The sequence below is a fragment of the Anomalospiza imberbis genome, chromosome 13 (genome assembly GCF_031753505.1).
Source record: "Anomalospiza imberbis isolate Cuckoo-Finch-1a 21T00152 chromosome 13, ASM3175350v1, whole genome shotgun sequence".
Classification (NCBI taxonomy): domain Eukaryota; kingdom Metazoa; phylum Chordata; class Aves; order Passeriformes; family Viduidae; genus Anomalospiza; species Anomalospiza imberbis.
The window spans coordinates 6,013,634-6,030,087 of NC_089693.1; the positions used below are offsets into that span (position 1 = coordinate 6,013,634).

General features: G+C 45.8%; 1 protein-coding gene across 11 annotated transcripts in view; it reads right to left on the reverse strand.

Moving 5' to 3' along the window:
- The window catches only part of CHD2 (chromodomain helicase DNA binding protein 2), a 90,989-nt gene that overhangs the window by 38,282 nt on the left and 36,253 nt on the right, over positions 1–16,454 (reverse strand). For 8 of the 11 annotated variants that reach the window (XM_068203678.1, XM_068203674.1, XM_068203676.1 and 5 more), the window contains 3 exons: positions 16,126–16,259; positions 2,965–3,172; positions 170–256 (listed from right to left, as the gene is read on the reverse strand). In XM_068203678.1, coding sequence (XP_068059779.1) covers positions 170–256; positions 2,965–3,172; positions 16,126–16,187 — 357 coding nt within the window. In that variant the 5' untranslated portion in view covers positions 16,188–16,259. Of the gene's footprint in view, positions 1–169; positions 257–2,964; positions 3,173–16,125; positions 16,260–16,454 lie in introns of those variants that run through there. The other 3 variants (XM_068203681.1, XM_068203683.1, XM_068203682.1) reach the window with 3 other exon arrangements.

Sequence of the window (16,454 nt, forward strand, 5' to 3'; positions counted from 1 at the left end):
AAGGATCCAGCTGCAGGATTGGGACCTCAACTGTGAGCTCCAACATCCATGCACCAAACTGGAACTTAAGTGTTTACAAGGCAATGCAGTTGAGACCTCCCTTTCCTCTTTGGGATTGGTTGGTTTTATATGTTTGGTAATCCCTCATCCTTTTTTTTTTTATCCTTACCTCATCTTTTATATTAAATCGTGACGGTTCTTGTCTGCTTCGGTTTGACCTCCTAACCCCATAAACATCAGGATATTCTTCCCACATCTGCAAAATAAACAGACCATCAGAAGGCCTGCTTCACCCCAATTATTTTTGACATTTTAGAGAAGTTTGATGGTGGCCTAAAAAAAATCAACCAAAAACCATTAGAGAATTAGCAACCAGTAGTTGGACAGTTTAAAAAACTGGCTGAAAAAAGATTATTATTATTTTGGGATATTTGACACTTCTCTAAAGCAGCATGTGTTTATCTCAGTGTTATCTTTACAGTGGTCCATCTTTCCACTGAGGCACAAATCACTCTCCAGCTTTCTCAGGCTGAAGGACAAAGTGTTGAGGTAACCAGCCCTCTGCTGCACTGATGCCAAACTAATGGAGGCAACATTTTTGACATGGAATGAGCAGACCTACCAACCCAACGGGGCACTTCTCTGTCACTAACAGCTTCCAGCATAATTCCTTTCCTGGTGGAAAGCCCCACCAGCTGCTTGGAGACATGGCCAGCTGCAGCTTCAAAGGTGAATTCTGTGGCCCAGTCTGGATGGCAAATGCAGCAAGATACCCTGTCATTTGGCAAGGCAAGGCACTGGCCGCTGGCTCCTCTCCCAAATGCACTGATGGGAATGTGGTTTGGCAGCACAGGACACATGGATGTGCAGAGGTGACTGCTGGCAATGGTTGTGCTCTTTGCTGTAAAAGGAGGCCCTCTCCAGTTCAACACACTGTGTATAAGCATGCAATTGTTCTTGTGAATGGGCAGGAGAAGAGGACACAAAAATGGATGTCCTGAGGGGGATGAATGCAGAGCTGTGTTGGTGACACAGGACAAAAGAGTTACAGGGCAGACACAAACCACCACCATGCCCCTCAAATTCCTACACCAGCAATTCCTCTCTCCCTCAGCAGAGCTCTTAGTTCTCTACATCTATTCATTTCCTTCTGATTCTCTCTCCCTCCAATCCTCTAATATCTCTGCAAGCTATTGGCAGAAAAAGGAAATCAAACTATGCTGCCAGATGAAGCAGTGATGGGATTGAGGGCGTGATGGATACGTGGCTGCAGGAATTTTCCTGCCTCTGTTAAAGGAGTAATGGGAAAAGGGACAGACTGTGACAGTGTGTATCTACTGGGTATGCAAGTACTGACATACATTCTCATGAAAGAATAAACCCTCAAATTTAATGCTCCCCAAACCATTTGAAGAACTTGTCTTTTTATCTATTAAATGGCATGGGTTTTGAATGTGGGAGCAACTTCCATGATAAATTTTAATAGCACCTAACACAGATTAACCTCATCTTCATGGGTGTATCTAGACAAATACCAAATAAACAATAATATAATCATTAATTGCATTAGTTATTCAAGGGGAAGAGGTATCAACATGCTTAGGTTAGACTTAGCTAAGGAAGACACCCATTAACAGAGAAATTAAGGAAGGGAGAGGCTTTCTTATTAGAGGGTGTCCTGACCTTTTCATGTTTCACCCGTGCTAATTATCACCGTGTGTATATGCTCTTCCTCATAGGATAATGTTAACATTTATTGTTAGGGACATGCTCTTCGAATCCTTCAGAGGGAGAGAAGATTTCCTTTGGTGCCCACTTATCAACAGTAACCCACAGATTTTAATATGGTGTTACCACAACTGCCTTATAAACTCATCCTCCCTTGCCAGTCCGAGCACTGGAGGATTTAACCACTACCTAAGCCAGCAGCCTGAGCTTTGTGTGAGGCAGAAGGTGGTAACAAAACCCTTCACTTCTCCCTGGCAGGTCTGTGGGAAGCACAGGCTGGAAGCACTGTCCTTCCTCCTTATCTTTTACACACATAGCACCTTTTCCATAAAACTCACTCTCAGGAGCAAGCTGTGCCCAGTGCAACCCATGGCTAAGAACAACAGGACGGTTACACACCACAAACAAACAAGCTGACCAAACCAGAATTTTCTCCTTCCAAGTGAACTCAGTTCACTGAGTTCCTGTCTCCAAATGGTATTTGGGCTCCCCTTTCTCACCTCACACTGCCCTGTGTTCATCAGGTGCCTCCATCCCTCAGGTAAAGCAGGTACCTGAGGTGCAGCTTCTGCCCTGGGGTGTGCAGAGGGATACCATGAGCAGTAACACCCACAATCCCTTTCCTGCTGGACAGCAAGTGGAGGTAAAACCTGACTATCTGAGGGGTATTGCTAGGGAGGAGCTGGGAAGGTGCAGGAAAAAAAATAGCCACAACAAAGAAGCACTGTCCTGGTCTGGACTTAATAAATAATGGAAGGTTTTTTTTTCCCTATGCTTTTTTTGAGAGGAAGAGTGATGTAAAAAAAACCAAAGTGGTTCAGACTTCAAATCCTAGACAAACTTCAAACCCTCTTCCTGAGTATCATATGGGGAGGCTTTACTGCTTCTGAGGAGAGACAGGATAGAGTGGAAAGACAGAGAGAGAGGATGAAGTGACAGGATCATGTGCTGATGACAGGCACCTGCCCCTCATTCGCACCAGTCAGCCCTGTCACCATCTACTTGGTGCCCCAGTGGTTGTTCCACAAACACAGCAGCTCCTGCTCTCAAGGGTGACAGCAGCAGGGCTCCAGCACACAGACCAAACAGCCCCTGGGGACACTAGAGGTCAGAGGCTGTTTGTTCCATGTGCAAAGTGGCCAGGAAGCTGGGCACATCTTCACTGAGGTCCTGCTGTCTGACCTTCCGTGGTGGGTACAGGAGTAACGTGTCCGTGCAGAGCAGCAGGGGTAATACCTTTTTAACATCTGCTATCCTTTCCTTCTTAGAGGCTGGTTTTTCTTTGGTTTCAGGAGGGGTCTGCTGGGATTTGGAACCCGTTGATTCACTTTCGGATTCAGACTGACTCTCAGAGGACTCGGAGCTGCTGTTTGACTCGCTGCCCTGCTCACTTTCAGACTGGCTTGCAGAGTCAGAGCCAGAGGCTTCTTCGGATGCCGAGTGACTAATGGTAGAGAAAGAAGAGGTTACATTTTAACTGCACTGACACAGCTGTGAAATATGCAGGGAGCAAACCTGAGACACATCCGAGCCACAACAACAGGTTTGGAAAAGCCTGAATGCAAGTGTGGACCCCGCAGGCCCAGACACCCCACAATGGCATTCTGCAGCAGAGGCAATTCCTTACCAGGACTGGCAGTGAACACTGGTGAGAGTGCAGCCCCAAAAATCCCTGCCCGGGATGTCCTGCTCATCACCAGAACAAAAGCAGTGGTGGTAGGTGAGGAGAAGCATCAGCAGTTCCAGCAGCACAGGCTCTGCTGGGAGATCTGTGTGTCTCGGAGTGAGGCAGAGTAAGGCACGGTGGGAGCTGCAGCATCCGGGGACCGTCCTGCTACATTAAAGATGAGCAGTTGTTCCAGCACGGCTCTCCACTGCATCCTAGTGTGGCCAGTGGTTCAAAATAAATCTGATATCTGCTTTCTGCAAGAGGCCACTATCAAAAGCGCTATACCCATAACACCATGAATGATGTTAAATATAACGATTTTTGCAAAAAGGATTAATTCAGCAACAGGGCAGAAGAAAGAAGCTTATATGGGCTTGTGGCGGGGGCAGCTCCTCTTTAAAGGATTACACCAGTGCTGTGCAGACTGCATTTTTCAAGCCAGCAATGGGAGAGCAGAACACTAAGTGGGTGTAGTTCCCCCATTTAATTTGTTTTAGTATCTTTATATAAAAATGGGTTAACACCCAGTGTATCCCCTTAAATAAAAGCTCCTCAACAAAACAATGAGAGGCCAAACTATTTTAGGTGGCCAACATATTAAAATACCTTTGCCCAATCACTACCAACATAGATATTTTTTTATTTTAAGAGCCAAAAAAGCAAACTGAAGTCTCAGTACACGTTACAACACGTGCACTGGCAAGGCAGCATTCAAACCCCACTGCCACAAACAAAAAGACAAGGACGATGCCGCAAACTTTTGGAACAAAGTCAGCTTTCCACTGGCAGATGTGTTTGTGATATTTAACAATTCACTTAGGTAGAACACTATGAAAGAAGAGTCAGGAAAACCTTGCAGAGAGATTAAACAGAATTTTTATTTTTTTTTTTTTTTTAACTTTTGTACAAAAGTGACAAGGTACATGAGGGGCTTTGCTCAGATTTCACGATTCAAGGGAGAAATAATACAAAGGGAAAAAAAAAAAAACCAACGCAGAGAAAGCATGTGCACATGCACATTTACATCCGACTCCGCAGGGGTTACCATGGGGGATGCCCGGAGGGAGCTCCGGCCGGCACAAATCCCTGGATCCGTGGCTGTGGGCCGGGAAGCGGGCAGGGGGCAGCACCCGCGCGCCCTCAGGCGCCGCCGCCGCCATTTCGCGGCCGCCCCTCCGCCGCCATCTTGCGAGAGCGGGGCTGTGCCCGATCCCTGGGATGGATCCCCGGGATGGAGCCCCGGGATGGAGCCCTGGGATGGAGCCCTGGGATGGAGCCCCGGGATGGAGCCCCGGCACTGCCCCGGGGAAGGGGAACCGTGGGGAGCGCGGCCCTCCGAGCCTAAGGGAGGAGCCCCTTCAGCAAGGAGCGGGGGCAGCCATCACCCGTGGCTGCTGTTTCACCGTCCCAGCCTGGGTTTGAGGGAACAGGGATATCACATTGCGTCCTGCAAGCCGGGCTGCAAATTCACGTAGAACCATGGCCATCCCAGGCTGCCCAGTCCCTGCTGCCTGTCCCTGTCCATGGATGGAGGTTATCCACGAGAACCAAAGGCGCAGCCCCACGCACAGTGTCCCACTGCACCCCTTGTTCTGCAGGCTCCACAAGTCCCCCCTTGTCCACCACAGCCGTCCATTGCCACAGCCATGACCTGTGGCGGTGCCACACTGCTCCTGGGAATGGCACTCCAGCAGCTCTGGGGACAGAAGGTGTCCACGGGCAGGGCTCAGCAGGACACCATCCCACTGGGCCTCCACAAAGGAATGGGATCTGGAGGCATCCACACCTCTGCTGTCACAACAGTAAGTGGCAACGTCAGGCTCTGCTTGAGGCATGTTGGTGTCCCGTGTCCCACAGGGACGCACGGAAGAGGAGGCCGGTTTTTTCTTCAATCGGATTTCTGAGCAATAGCTGGAAGAAATTTTAACAGCCTAGGCAAGACTGAGGCCAGACAGCTCTGACAGTATTTGTTTAGAGGCAGAACAGTAATTAGTGTCCTCCTCCCACTCTGGAGCTCTTTGTTCCTCAAAGCCTTAAGCTTTATTTCAAGGACACAGGGACACAGGCTCTCTGCACATCAAGAGCCATAATTCATGTGCTTTATCCACAACATTGTCGGAACACTGTAATTCTTTTTTTCAGGCTGTGAACTGTGTCATCTGAAAAGAGCGAGACTTCTCTGGTGACAGACGCATCTGTATGTGCAGGTATTTGCCTGCACACCTGCTTCCCCTACTAAGGAAAGAAACACAGATGAGAAGGGGTTGTGTCCTTTTGAAGGCTGTTGCAAATAACTCTTTTTTTTTTAATGAACAATCTGTTATTGAGGCAAAATGTGTGTTTGTCTTCTTTTCTATGTTGATCAGATAAAAAAAATCAGAAAGGCCTATTTTCATAAAAGAATCATTTATAACTGTCACTGGGACAATCAGGAAAGCATTTCTACCTGCCAACAGAATATAATGTATTAGCAACATTACATGTCAAATCAGGCCTGACACTGTATATACCTGGAGACCTAGGTCCTCTTTTCAGAAGTTATTTTAGGAATTTGTCTAGGTTTAATGCCCCTGATTTAGCATCCAAACAAGACCTACTTTCAATTAAACTAAAAGTGAGAAATAAGCTATAAGTAATTGTCACAAAAATCACAATTCAGCCAGACCACACTCCTCAAAAAAAAAACACCGATGAACATCAAAAGAAAGCAACAGATGGACCATTGGTAATTTCCTTGAAGTGAGAAACTCAAAAAAAAAAAAGTTCAGATCTGCAAAGACTCAGTCAAATACATTCCTCTAGTTTCTAAGAAATACTTTAGGCTGGAAGTCTGGTTTAATTAAGAGCCTGCTCCTGACCTGAAGGGGAGCAAAACTATCATTCCTTACCAAGAAGGACATGATCCTTCCAAGAAATAAGTAGCTGAAAGGCAGCGATAAGACTCTTTACAGTGAGGCATCTGAGTTTAAAAGGCAATTACCATGTGCCTGAAGCCTCCAGACTTTGCGTTTAATATTTCACATATGACTTCATTTTATAGGGGACCATCTTTGCAAACAGAAAATCAATTTATAAGTTCTCAGTGAGAACAAACAGTAGATGTGCTTCCAGAAGGTGTGAGACAGCTGAAAAAATGACCCCAATATGCATTTGTGAAACCAAGAAATGACTGGGGAATGGCTCTAACTGGGACCATTCTGCCTCAGTGTTTAAAATGTGGCTTTTGAGGGACAGAACTTGAATTCAGACAGGGGAATAAAGGAGGATTAATAACCCAAGACCCTCCCACAAGCAAAGCTCCTCCCAGCTTTAAGAACTGTTGTGAATGTTTTGAATCTAAACAAGTTTGAATCCCAACAGCAACATTCCACTGGGCTTTGCAAGCTCTGCAGGGATTCAGCACCAGCAAAACCACCCCGCAAAGGCTGGAGAAGGACCTTGGCAGATGATCCCATGGCTGGATAACATCAGGGGCCGGATGAGAGCAGGAACCGTTATATTTAACTCCTGTGCATTGCTGGCCACAGCGTCATGAGTTTTGTTGGTAAGTGACTCCCAGGTGCACATCAGCGGCTCACTGACACCAAAATGCCCCGGGCAGGTGGCTGGGACACAGCGCCTCCCTGCTCCCATCCCTCCTCACCCTGCAGCCCATGTTCCCAGCACTGGCTGGACCCGCCGGGCTTCCTGATAACACCTGGATAGCCCAGAGAAACAGCAGGTCTCTGCTGGCTTAAGCCCAGCCCAAGCCTTTACAGTAACCAGGAGCAGTGGAAATAAACTGCACTTGGCAGTGCAGTGAATTGCAGAGTGGACAACGCAACGATAGCTTGGACTCAATGATCTCAGGGGTCTTTTCCAATCTCATAGATCCTGCTGCTGGGTGAGCAGCCCAGGGTTGGAGGAGCTGCTGGGTCAGCCCAACTCCATGCCCTGTCCCCACAGCCCCACTGACCTCGACAGGACCATGGCAGGGTCCAGACCAGGGGTGTCTGGCAGAGCTAACTCTACCTGAGAGGAGCTCCTGGGCCACCACAGCTCTTCAGCTCAGGCTGCCAGCTGCTCCAAGCCACTCCCGTCCATCAGCAGAACCAACCTGAGATTTACTCCAAAGCACAGAGCAGCAAAGCCAGTGCAGGCCACCATCTTTATTTAAACAGGTCTGTCTTCCTAAAGTGACCGGTACAAACTGTGGGACACACAAGCATGGTGACAAAACAAACCACAGAAAGGGCAAATACATCGACTGAGATAAGGACTGGCTGCTGTTAAACATTTCCTTTGAATATCTGATCTATAAATGGGATGTTCCCTATTATGAAGAGAAACTATTTACAAGAGCATGTAGTGACAGGACAGAGGGGAATGGCTTCAAACTGAAAGGAAGTAAGTTTAGATTAAATATTAAGAAAAAATTCCTTACTGTGAGCTTGCTGCGGCACTGGAACAGGTTGCCCAGAAAGGTTGTGAATGCCCCATTCCCTGGAAGCATTTGAGGCAGGTTGGATGTGGCTCTGAGCATCCTGGTCTAGGGGAAGGTGTCCCTGCCTATGGCAGGGAGGTTGGAATGAGATGATCTTTGAGGTCCCTTCCAACCCAAACCATTCTATGTTTCTATATAAACATATATGAAATGGCTACATATATTGCAAATACAAACAACCACTATCAATGTTGATATGTGCACTCAAGTCACAGGGTAGCTGTAAAAAGGCACTAAACTAAATTTAACCTTTAGGCTAAACAAGCCAGGGAGAGGAACACAAGATCAGTTCTAGTTATAGATCACTAGATAAAGAGAAGATAATACAGGTACCACAGAGGACTGAGCAAATACCACAGTAATCATAGACAAGGCCATACAGACACAGCACATGGAGTGTGCAGGACAGCCAAGCAAAGGACAGATTGTGACACTGAACATAAATAAATTCATTCCTAACTTTTTCAGTTCCCTTGATTTGAGTCTGAAAGTCTACTAAAAAGTGATTGGTGCTTGCTTGTCTCCCAAGGCAAAGATTTTCTGAGTGAGAAGCCTTGAGAAGGGTCATTTGGTGAAAGAGCTTTTCCCAGTTTATTTCCTGCAGGGAAAAGTAGAAACGGGAGGAAGGGAAAGAAGAAAAATACTCCTGCTCCTCTACTCTCCAACCTATGCATGGTCCTCTTAGATATTGATCTCCGAGCAGGAACTTAATATCCTAAATATCCTAAACACAACCAGGCTTCTCATGCTATTTAGGAGTGAGTCTCAAAACAACTCTGAATACTCAAAATATGATTTGTCCAAATCCAGGCCAGCTTTAAAGGGGCACAACAAACTCCCACGGTGATAGGGCTGGCCCTTCAAGATGACCAACAAGTTCTTCAAAGCAACATAAAAATATTTCCCTAACCTCATTTTATGATCAGCAACTTTTTCTTTTTCCCCTTAAACAGGCATGTGAGAAGTTCTCATGGAAAATCCACACTTCTCCCACCTGTGCCTGCAAACTTGGCTTGCAGGGTTGGGTCGTGTAGATGTAAATTACATTTACACAGCACTAGGCTCAGCTGGGCCATGGTGCTGCTGTACCAGCTGAGCAATTATGCACCCAAGATCTATCCAAAATATCCATCTCAACTAGGCTGTGAGGCTTTCCAGCCTATTCTGGCCACTGCTACTTAACCCAGCACAGGACTCCCAAATGCCAAAGGCAGAGCTAAATATATCCCTCACTGCTCTGCTGCAGCTCAGCAAAGCACATTGGGCTGTCCTGAATGATACAGACTTTCCAAAAGCTGGTGGGGCTTTTTCTCCACTAGGAAGACACTATGTTGTGTTTGCATAAGCAAGCAAAAAGAGCAATTCATTCATGATGGGGAGAGCTGACTCTCTCTGATCTTTAGGCCAGAGACTGAAAATGCTTGTGAAGTTTAGTGGGAAAAAAAAAAGAAAAAAAAAAAGAAAAAAAAACAACAGCAGAGGGACAAAAGGAGTCAAAACCTGTCGGGTTGATTAAGGAGCACCATTGATAATCTCCAAGGCAGTATCCTTCCCTTTCTCTGCACAGAAAGAGGAGAACAATTGCAGTTCTCAGGGTTTGAAAGGGCCCATCTCTCCCTCCCCGGGAGGCAGCCAAGCATTTCCCAAGCATTTCCGGGCTCCCCATCCCACATCAGCGGGCGGACCCCGGCGGGCTCCCGGCAGCTCCCAGCTCCTCCTCACGCCCAGCCGAGGAGAGGAGCAGGAGCCCGGGGGTGCACACCTTCCTCAGACAGCGGGCAGGGCTGTCCCTGCGCCACGTCCCGCCCAGGCACACAGGTGCATCCCACTGGCCAAGGACATGTGGGTGCATGAGGGGGGCTGGATGTGCACACACGATTAGTACAGAAAAAGTGGGTGTTTTTTTTCTCCCTTAACATTTGTAAACTTCCTTTAAAACCTCTCAGATTAAAGACACGGAGTGTATATGGAAATTTAGGATCCAAAACCCATTAACAGGAACATGATGGTGCAGAAATTCCTTTATGGTTCCAAGTGACCTGCACTTCAGAAAAATGGAGCCTGATCTGGCCTGAGGGGATTACTCCAAGTGACTCTTAAAAGCTGGTTTTAACCAAGAGATTTAAGCCTAAAGTTTTATAGACAACGCATGGCATTCAAATCTCAACTCGTGACAACTCTGCAGTGAAGTACACAGATTCCTCCCCAAAGAGAGATGCAAACGACTCCTATAATTAACGTATTAGCAATTCTATTAAGTCATCTATACCTAACAATAACACTTGCAAGAGACATAAACAGTTGCAACACGGCTTTTTCCTAAGGAGTCGGGTGTTCTGGAGTCAGTGGATTCTTGACATTGCAACACTTTTGTTCATAGCTGGGGTAAAGGCTGGTGAGCAGTGAAGTGTTAAGCATCCCATCCAGTCTGTGGAGCTTGGCAGACACACTGAACTGAGCCCTGCCAAGATCAAACGCCTTGCCAGCACTTCCAGCACAATACCAGAAAGGAATCTGAGATCACTGTTAAAAATTTTTAATTTTTAACCCTTATTAGTCAAGGTTAAAAAAGTACAGAGTAGGTTATCTCAGCCCACGAATAAAGGAAGGTCAAGATTGAAAATTATAATTTAGCAGCAGTGCTACACAAGCTGTAATGTAAAATGAGCTGCTGCACATTTGGAAAGAATCAGCAACATTTGTCTCATTATATCCAAAAGATACTCCCTGCTCTAAGAAAATGAGGCATTAACAGTGTGACAGACTTACAAAAGCTTCACTGCAAGTCACTAGGGGTAAACTTTTCCTCTGGGCTTTTTTTCTTTAATTTCAAGTCTCCTCTACAGGATGTGAAGGTGGGTTTTGCATGCACACCAGCACCTACTGAAAGAGCATCTTCACATGGCATTTCAGCACATGTCTTTTAATAAAAGCACACCAGAAAGACTGATGTAAGACACCATGTCAGTAGAACAGCACATCCTTTGCTGGAAGGCTGCTTCTATCTAATTATGGTAATCCAGGCCATCCCCTCCCCCAGTGCTGTGCTGTTTGTATTTATTTTCCTTGAAGGAGAGGAGAGATAAAGCAGAACAGAAGCTTTCTCCAGCCGTTATCAGCTCCTTCCTCAGCTGGATTTCAGCTAGGGGCAAGAAGAGATTTAGAAGCCTTTTCCATCTCCAGAATTTAGCAGCCTAATTTAACATTGCAATTCCTGCTGGGACCGTCGTGTGCAACCTGAAACAAGATACAGTGAATACAAACACCTCCAGGTTATGTATCAGGAGGTGCAATGCCAAACCTACCCAAAGCAGGTTTACTTGGGCTGTCTCCAGTTCAAAAGCAGACAGTCCATGGCATCGGAAGCTTCTGTTCAGTCCTTAGACTCCTGCTTGCTGTCTCAGGTACTTCACCTGCACCTGCTACGGGTACCCTCACCTGCTCCTCAACACCAGCGCTGATAAACCTGAATTAAGAGATGTCCCAGTATAAAAATTCCTCAGAGACAAGTCTGGCAGCTCAGTAACCTGCTAATGCTATGAGCAACTTTCTGAGGGGTGAAACACGAAAACAAAGACAGGAATTGGTTTATCCCTATAGCAAGTTAGAGAGATTGAAATGAAACATCGGGGCCGTCCTGGCCCTCCTTCCGAGCCCAGTCAAAGCTGCCAGTGGCAGTGTTTGTTTGAACACAGAAATGTGGTTATGGCAGCCCCAGCGCTGCTCCCGAGTAACAGCCGGGATCCGCGTTCTCAGAAATGCCCCCACCGAGCCACAGCTCAGCTCCAGCGCTGGAGGAAGCGGGGGAAGGTGCAGATAAGGGCAACTGTTGCCTGTGAGCGAGGCAGGTGAAACATCAACGCACAGAAAGGGGAACAGGCTCCAATCTGCCATCTGAGCCACGTCACCTTCCCTTGGCTGGAGGCACCCATGGAGCTGGGAACATGCCTGCACACACGTGCACTCAGCCACGGCAACGCCCCAGCCCAGCACAGGCTGTGCCACAGAAACTGGGTTACAGAATTACCCAGGTGAGCTCTTTATTCCCATTTTCCAATTTTTATTCAGCAAAAGTCACGCATTTTAGAGAATCTATAAAATTTGATTAATTAGCTTAAGATATTTAACTAAAAAAAAAAATAACAATCCAGAAGACAATGAATTACAGCAAAATGCAGCTTCTTGCAGTTGGTGAGCTCTTTTTATAGCACTGTATATACTGTATCCATCTCTGGCAGCAAACACAAAACAGGGAACAGAGGAGTTGAAAGCCTCAGGATTGTGCATGCGTAATTAGATGAGACACTTCCTTCACGAGGGTAATGTGAAACAGAAGTAACAAAGCAAAACAAGAACAATGTCCTTTGTGCTGCACACAGATTACATCTCTCAATTCATAAGAATCCCTTGCACATTATTCCTTTTGTGTCCCGCACTGATCAAGCATTTTTCCTTTTCAAAAAAGGCTCTGGACAGTTTCACAAAGGGTTAAAGCTTAAAAAGAGAGGGAGAAAAAATATCCTTGTTGAAGAATGTGGCGGTGCAAATGAAACTGAAAGCTTCGGCACATGCACATGGCCACAATAGCTAAAAAATAACTCGGCACCCGGATAAAAACTTGAAACCCACAGTCTGAGGCATTTTAACAAATGCGTTCAATGTTTCTACTCAGCTGAGAGAAAAGCAGTTGCAAAATGCACACTGAAAGCAAAGAGTGAATTTTGGTGATTTAAGGATAACGAAAAAAAAAACCAAAAAAAACACCAGACGTTCCGGGAATACTATGGCATTCTACAATTCCTTTTGAAGTTTAAAAAAAAGAGAAAAGAAGAAAAGAAAGAATCCGCAGCAAAAAATAGCCGTGCTTCTTTTCAAGTGACTGCTCGAAATAGCTCTCAGTGTTGAAACGAGAAGCCCCTGGAAGGAAAGCGGTGCGAGCCCACGCCCGGCGGAAGCGGGGGGAGGCCGCGGCCGCCGCCCGCTCCCGGCGCGCTGCTCCCGGGGGCCCGCGCGGCGCGCGCAGCCAATGGCGGCGCGGCCGGCGCAGGGCGGCCTTTGAACCCCGCGGCCGCTTCCCGCGGCGCCCGAGCAGCGCGGCACAAAGAACAGCCATTTTGTGACAGCGCCGGCCGCCGCCGCCCGCCCGAGCCGGCCCCGCCGCTGCCCCAGCGACAACGGGCTGGGCCCTGCTCCCAGCGCCACACGCCGGGGGCAGTTTGCGCTTAACGCGACCGTTTCCCTCCTGTTCCCCCCCTCCGCCAAACGCTGGTTTGTGTGCACCGACATCTCCATAAAATGGCTGCCACGTCAGGCGAGGGTGTTGTGCTGCGCAAAGCCCTGCGCTGGGAGGTGGCTGCTGAGCAAAAACACGCCATTTCAGCCCTCGGAGCTCCAGCTCTGCACAGAAAACGGCCTGGGAGCTAAGCCATCGCAGCCTAGTTTTCCCCTCAAAAAAGATGTTTTAATGCTAGAGAAGCCCAGAGCTGGATACAGACACAAGGGCTGGCCCAGCCTTGCAGGGTGTGCAGCTCAAACCCTTCCACCGCCGCGTGTTTCTGAGGTGGGAGAGCAACTGCAACAGATACAGGCCAAGGGAAAGGAAAACTACGTATCCCACGCCTGTTACTTGCTATCCCTGCAAAACTCACTCCTGGGCTACAGGGGGGCCCCCCAGCCTGCCTCGGCCTCGGCACTTCCCGTGATGATGTACCTCCACACCACCTGCCTTTCAGACAGGCAGCACAGAAGATGCTAGAAAGTACAGCAGATTGTGTTCAATTACTTATGCAAATCCCAGGCACACAGGTGGGGTCAGCAGGAACTGCAGCAGACCCAGAGCAACTTTTACCCTGGGCAAAGTTGCATGGAATCACTCAGCTCCAAGTTCAATCTACTGTCAAAGCACAAAGGACAGGTGTTGCTGGGCATCTGGAAAGGCCGGAGTACAACCCTCAGCTTACAAACTGTAAAGAGTTAACACCATCTCTCTCCCCAAGAGTAAATCATCTGCTTTGGGACAATTCTCAGGCATTTTTGTTTATTTCACACAGGCCTTTGTATTTCCTTAGAACTGGAAAAGAAGGAGTCAATTCCTGGGGCCACTACAGTGTTGTGCAAGAACCGTATTTTCTTCCACTCTAACGCCCTTCTCCAGCCCAGGTGAATGGCACCAGCCATATCCACCTCCTCCACCACCCAGGGTTCCCACCAGGACTGGGCAACTTCCATGTTCAGGTACTTCCACGGATGCCAAGCTGGTCTCAGCAGCATGTGAAGTGCAGACACCGGTGCATTTTGGGGTTACAATACAGCAAAGTGGTGGCTTTACTTCCTAGAAATCATTTCCCCTACTTCAGGTCAACCTCAGGAAGTAAAGCCCATTTTATGACATTGAGCTGACTCACACCTCACAAATAAGCTCAACAGGGCTCACTTGCAAATATCCTGTGCTCAACTGTTCCCACACTTCAGGTGTGTTGTTGTCACACACAGCAGGTTTATTTAGAGAAAAAAAATATGTGAACGGGAAGAAGGGTAACCTCACACAACAGGTGTTAAATGGAAATGGATCAATTACGATAAATAACCTTTCAATGAAAACCCCAAAAGCACACGAGACACTATGCAAATCTCATACCCCTAAGGACAAAACCCCCGTGGGACTCCTGCTACATGGCTCAGATTTTAGCTCCTATTCCTTTTCAACACTGGAAAAATATTTTCAATTTCCTCAATAAATTATGTCTATTGCTGCTCTTGTTGATAATCTCCACTTCAAAAAAGCTTAACAATTTAAAGAATCTGAAAAAGAATTTTTATAAATGGTGATTTTTTACATAGTATTTTGTGTGCATTTACAGTAAAGAAAGCACAGTATGAAAATCTGATGTTTTAAAACTGCATTATTAGAAAAGCTCTGTTTATGTGCTTCAACAATCCCTGAGGCTAATTTAGTTATTAATAATTTCAAATTAAATAATCTTACCCATATTTATTTTAGAATTCAAAATTTGACTGCATTTTTAATACACCTAGAACACCATCCAAGTTTATACTAGAATGTTACAGTTATTTGAGAATATATATATTGCCACAGTATTTCAGGCTCGTGTGCTTAAGGAAGGTTAAATACTGGACATCAAGAATACTATTCAAACACCTGAACATCACACAGAGCACATGTGATACAAGAGACAGTTCAGAGTTCTTTTTTATTAATGTCGGTTAAAAATGCAGGAAGACAACACCAGAGAAAAAGAAACAGGCCAAGATTCAACTGAAATTAACAAAATGCATAACTCAGTCGTATTTACAAACTAAAACCCAAAAATGCATATAGTTTAATTCCCAATTTTTGCAAGAGCCGACCTATTAAATACAAAATGAGTGATCTGGTAATTGTACTTCTGCATTCCCAGCAAACAAACATTTTCAGTTTTTCATACTTTTCCCACATCAAGGTTAAGTTTCTAAAAATCTGTAAACAATCTCATTACTTGACAAAAGTAAATAAAAATACCCTGAGAAAAATTACGTTAACAAAACAAGCAAATCATTTGGTGCCTCTTGTTAACAGCCCCAGTGTATATTTTACGATACAAAATGCCATCACCAGCAGGACAAAGTCTGGTTAAATTGTATAAAAATATTCTAAAATACCTCCACAGAATCAAAGTTCTACAAGCTCAAATAAAATTTGAGGTAAGAGGTATCCGACAAACAAGCACTTTCCAGTTTATATTTTAAAATAAGCTTTTTTTCATTCATGTAACTTTTTCTTGTGCCTATTTACTATAATTTACTACTACACCAGGCTTCTGTATGGCCCTCAGTTAAAGTTTAGACTTCTGAGATTCTTCAAAGAAAAATTTGCCTTGTATGTAAAATGGTGCAATGCAGCAATGGCTAAACCGACAAGGTCATTTTTCACAGCACAAAAAACCTGAAAACTGAAATTCAAAAGCTGGAAAAACATCATACAGGGGCAAGGGCTGCCCTGAATAAAGGTACAGTACCTTTTGCCTAGGACATGGGCCCTTAAGTCACAACACAAGTTTCAGAAATTGCTACCAAAAAAAATTAGGGTGTGGCATGCTAACAATCTCAAGGTCATTCCTTAAAAAGGAAGCAAAATCAGTAAAATGTTTTCTATTAAGCACTGACAGTAACCCAAGGCTGTCAAAGTAAACAGGGTATTCACAGGTTTTACAAAAAAAAAAAAAAAAAGAAAGTTGATAGGTCATACCTCGATGCATTGCTGTGGACTGAACCCTCCTCTCCTTGGCTTTTGTCCTTATTTCTCATCATCTTTTTATTCTTAAATATTAAAAGGGGGTCAGGGGTGTCTGTTTGCTTTGAAGTCCTGTGCCCAGGTATTTACTGTCAAAAGTTGAAAGAAAGGTAAGGTCCCAGTTCGTTTCACTGGCTTTCATTATCAGGAACAAAGTCCTGACGCTGCAATGATATTGTTATAACAATACACAGCACTGATCAACACGGCAAACCGGAGATTTAAAACAAATAATCATTTTTACAAGAAAAATCCGAGAATAAACACAGGAGAGGAGCATCCTG